General features: G+C 50.5%; 1 protein-coding gene across 2 annotated transcripts in view; it reads left to right on the forward strand.

The window, feature by feature from the left end:
* The first annotated feature begins 690 nt into the window (after nt 1-690).
* The window catches only part of LOC130189057 (F-box/LRR-repeat protein 16-like), a 32,342-nt gene continuing 28,595 nt past the window's right edge, over nt 691-4,437 (forward strand). For both annotated transcript variants that reach the window (XM_056407696.1, XM_056407697.1), the window contains exon 1: nt 691-770. In XM_056407696.1, coding sequence (XP_056263671.1) covers nt 729-770 — 42 coding nt within the window. In that variant the 5' untranslated portion in view covers nt 691-728. The remainder of the gene's footprint in view (nt 771-4,437) is intronic.

Consider the following 4,437-nt stretch of genomic DNA (forward strand, 5'->3'; position numbering starts at 1 on the left):
GTGTGTCTTGTTGTGTTAACTTCTAGGTGTGTGTCTTGTTGTGTGTTAACTTTATGTGTGTCTTATTGTGTTACTATTACCGTTTATGTGTGTCTTGTTGTGTTAACTTTATGTGTGTGTCTTGTTATTATTAACTTTAAGTGTGTGTCTTATGTTATTATTAACTTTATGGGCGTGTGTCTTGTTGTATTAACTGTTAGGTGTGTAATAAATTGTGTATATTACATCTAGGTGTGTGTCTTGTTATATTAACTGCTTAGGTGTGTGTCTTGTTGTGTTATTAACTAGTTATTAATTGTGTCTTGTTGTATTAACTTCTATGTGTGTGTCTTGTTGTGTGTTAACTTGTAGAATATTACTTTAGGTCTGTCGTGTTGTATTGTGTGTCGTGTTGTGTTAACTGTAGGTGTGTGTCTTGTTGTGTTAACTTTAGGTCGTGTTGTGTTAACTTAGTGTGTATTGTGTGCTTTAGGTCTGTGTGTTGTGTTAACTTTAGGTGTGTGTCTTGTTGTGTTACTTGTAGGTGTGTGTCTTGTTGTGTTACTTGTAGGTGTGTGTCTTGTTGTGTTACTTGTAGGTGTGTGTCTTGTTGTGTTAACTGTAGGTGTGTGTCTTGTTGTGTTACTTGTAGGTGTGTGTCTTGTTGTGTTAACTTTAGGTGTGTGTCTTGTTGTGTTACTTCTAGGTGTGTGCGGATCACAGACACTGGGTTGGGCTACCTGTCCACCATGTCATCATTAAGGAGCCTCTATCTGCGCTGGTGCTGTCAGGTAACACACACACACACCTACACACACACACCGACACACACACACCTACACACACACATATCTGTTATACCCTGAAAGGTTGTTCTCTTTTTCTTGTGAGTTGTTCCTGATCTGATGTGAGGTCAAAGGTCAGGGATGTCTATGTGTACAGACTGTAAAGGCACATGTGTAATTTGTGATATTGGGCTATACACAATACACTGAATTGAATACATACACACACACACACACGTCTCAGAAGGCCCTACACGTGTAAAGTGTCCATATGGTCTGATGTGTGAGGGCCAGTGGTTTCGCATCCTGTGGCTGTCCCTCTAGAGGTCATCCTGTAGCTGTCCCTCTAGAGGTCATCCTGTGGCTGTCCCTCTAGAGGTCATCCTGTGGCAGCTGTCCCTCTAGAGGTCATCCTGTGGTTGTCCCTCTAGAGGTCATCCTGTAGCTGTCCCTCTAGAGGTCATCCTGTGGCTGTCCCTCTAGAGGTCATCCTGTAGCTGTCCCTCTAGAGGTCATCCTGCTCAATTGTCCCTCTAGAGGTCATCACATAGCTGTCCCTCTAGAGGTCATCCTGTAGCTGTCCCTCTAGAGGTCATCCTGTGGCTGTCCCTCTAGAGGTCATCCTGTGGCAGCTGTCCCTCTGAGGTCATCCTGTAGGGTGTCTGAGGTCATCCTGTGGCTGTCCCTCTAGGGGTCATCCTGTAGCTGTCCCTCTAGAGGTCATCCTGTAGCTGTCCTCTAGAGGTCATCCTGTAGCTGTCCCTCTAGGGTCATCCTGTGGCTGTCCCTCTAGAGGTCATCCTGTGGCCTGTCCTCTAGAGGTCATCCTGTGGGCTGTCCTCTAGAGGTCATCCTGTAGCTGTCCCTCAGAGGTCATCCTGTAGCTATCCCTCTGAGGTCATCCTGTAACTGTCCTCGAGAGGTCATCGAACTAAAACTTTGGACGATCAACTGATCATCTGATCAACTGGTCTCTCAGCGAAATTGACACCGTCTTCTCGGAAGCTTGGGTTCGGGGAACCTGCCTGTCCTGCCGGGACGTTGCAGCTGGTTACGCGATGGGCCCTTTCCGTGGAGGGCGTAGATGACATCTACCTATTGGAACTATGATTACAGGATTTCTGCTGTTTGGATTTGGCGTTGCCCCTGGCTTTGCTCCGGTGACAGCCGTTAAAAGCCCCCTAAGGCTGCCGACGAGGTGGATCGGTTGAAATCCTGTTGGGAAATGGGAGGAAAGTGGTGCGGAATAGTAGGTGCGCCAAATTGGATGTAGCTGCTGGAAGACCAAAAATCCCAATCTTATCACCTTTCGGCAAACCCTCAGCAGAGCGGGACTTGGCCGGGCCGTTACTGGAACAACAACTCCTGAAGATCGGCTGAAGTGAGAACCTCTCTCATTCCCTTCCCCTATCACAGACACCTGTGGTTGGTGTATCCCAGGACATTTCATGGCTATCTCCATAGTAGCGACCATCTTGCGGACTGAGAACTCTGTCTGTTGTGGCCTGGGGGAGGACGACTTGCCAGGCCACTCACACGAACTTCCACACACACACACTGATATGCATTCACTACCCTCTCCCCCATCCCACCCCTTCCCCTGCTTTATGCCCCCAGTGTGGTCTGCTGGGCGCTCTAGCGGGCTGCCCGGATGGCTGCCTGTCTCGCTTCAATTTACCTTCTGCCCCCCCTCGGCTGGAGCTTGACCACCCAGTCTTTGGTTTACTCCCTCCCCTTCCTCATGTTGCATGTCTTGTTTAGATGTATGTGCTTTTGTAGCTGGGGTGTTTTTTCTGCTCCCCACACTGTACCCCTCTAGGGCATATTCTGGGGTTGTTTTTATTTTCTCCTCTCTTCCCCACTCGATGTTGTATGCTGTAATCTTCCTGGATCTGCCTGTAATTTCCGCTTGCAGAGATCAATAAAATATACATCTATCATCTATCTATCCTGTGGCTGCTGTCCCTCTAGAGGTCATCCTGTAGCTTTGTCCCTCTGGGGTCATCCTGTCAGCTCTCCTCTAGAGGTCATCATAGCTCTCCCTGGGGGTCATCCTGTAGCTCTCCCTCTGAGGTCCACTCCTGTAGCTGTCCTCTAGGGGTCATCCTGTAGCTGTCCCTCTGGGAGTCATCCATGGCTCTCCACTCTAGAGGTCATCCTGTAGCTGTCCCTCTAGAGGTCATCCTGTAACTGTCCTCTGAGGGTCATCTGTGTTCTCCTCTAGAGGTCATCCATAGTAGCTCTCACTTGAGGAAGGTCATCTCTATTAAGCTATCCTCTAGAGGTCATCCTGCCAGCTGTCCCTCTAGAGGTCGTATCCTGTCAGCTCTCCTCTGGGGGTCATCACTGTAGCTCTCCTCTAGAGGTCGTCCTGGCTCTCCTCTAGGAGGTCATCACATAGCTGTCCTCTCAGAGGTCATCCTGTGGCTCTCCCTCTGGGAGTCATCCTGTAGCTCTCCTCGAGGGGGTCATCCTCAGCTCTCTCCTCGAGGGAGGTCATCCTGTAGCTGTCCTCTAGAGGTCATCCTGCTGGCATCTCCCTCTAGAGGTCCTCCTGTAACTGTCCCTCTAGAGGTCATCCTGTAGCTGTCCCTCTAGAGGATCATCCTGTGTCCTCTAGAGGTCATCCTGTAGCTGTCCTCGAGAGGAGATCGTCATCCTGCTCAGCTCTCCCTCTGAGGTCATCCTGTAGCTCTCCCTCTAGAGGTCATCCTGTGGCTGTCCCTCTAGAGGTCATCCCTGTAGCAGTCCTCTGGGGTCATCCTGTGGCTGTCCCTCTAGAGGTCATCCTGTAGCTGTCCCTCTAGAGGTCATCCTGTAGCTGTCCCTCTAGAGGTCATCCTGTGGCTGTCCCTCTAGAGGTCATCCTGTGGCAGCTGTCCCTCTAGAGGTCATCCTGTAGCTGTCCCTCTAGAGGTCATCCTGTGGCTGTCCCTCTAGAGGTCATCCTGTAGCTGTCCCTCTAGAGGTCATCCTGTGGCGGCTGTCCCTCTAGAGGTCATCCTGTAGCTGTCCCTCTAGAGGTCATCCTGTAGCTGTCCCTCTAGAGGTCATCCTGTAGCTGTCCCTCTAGAGGTCATCCTGTAGCTGTCCCTCTAGAGGTCATCCTGTGGCTGTCCCTCTAGAGGTCATCCTGTAGCTGTCCCTCTAGAGGTCATCCTGTAGCTGTCCCTCTAGAGGTCATCCTGTAGCTGTCCCTCTAGAGGTCATCCTGTAGCTGTCCCTCTAGAGGTCATCCTGTAGCTGTCCCTCTAGAGGTCATCCTGTGGCGGCTGTCCCTCTAGAGGTCATCCTGTGGCGGCTGTCCCTCTAGAGGTCATCCTGTAGCTGTCCCTCTAGAGGTCATCCTGTAGCTGTCCCTCTAGAGGTCATCCTGTAACTGTCCCTCGAGAGGTCATCGAACTAAAACTTTGGACCGATCAACTGATCATCTGATCAACTGGTCTCTCAACGAAATTGACACCGTCTTCTCGACGAGAAGCTTGGGTTCGGGGGAACCTGCCTGTCCTGCCGGGACGTTGCAGCTGGTTACACGATGGACGTGGCGTGTGCCTAGCAGCCCTTTCCGTGGAGGACGTAGATGACATCTACCTATTCGGAACTATGATTACAGGATTTCTGCTGTTTGGATTTGGCGTTGCCCTGGCTTATCGGTGACAGCCGTTAAAAGCCC

The sequence above is a fragment of the Pseudoliparis swirei genome, chromosome 23, assembly GCF_029220125.1.
Source record: "Pseudoliparis swirei isolate HS2019 ecotype Mariana Trench chromosome 23, NWPU_hadal_v1, whole genome shotgun sequence".
NCBI classification, from domain to species: domain Eukaryota; kingdom Metazoa; phylum Chordata; class Actinopteri; order Perciformes; family Liparidae; genus Pseudoliparis; species Pseudoliparis swirei.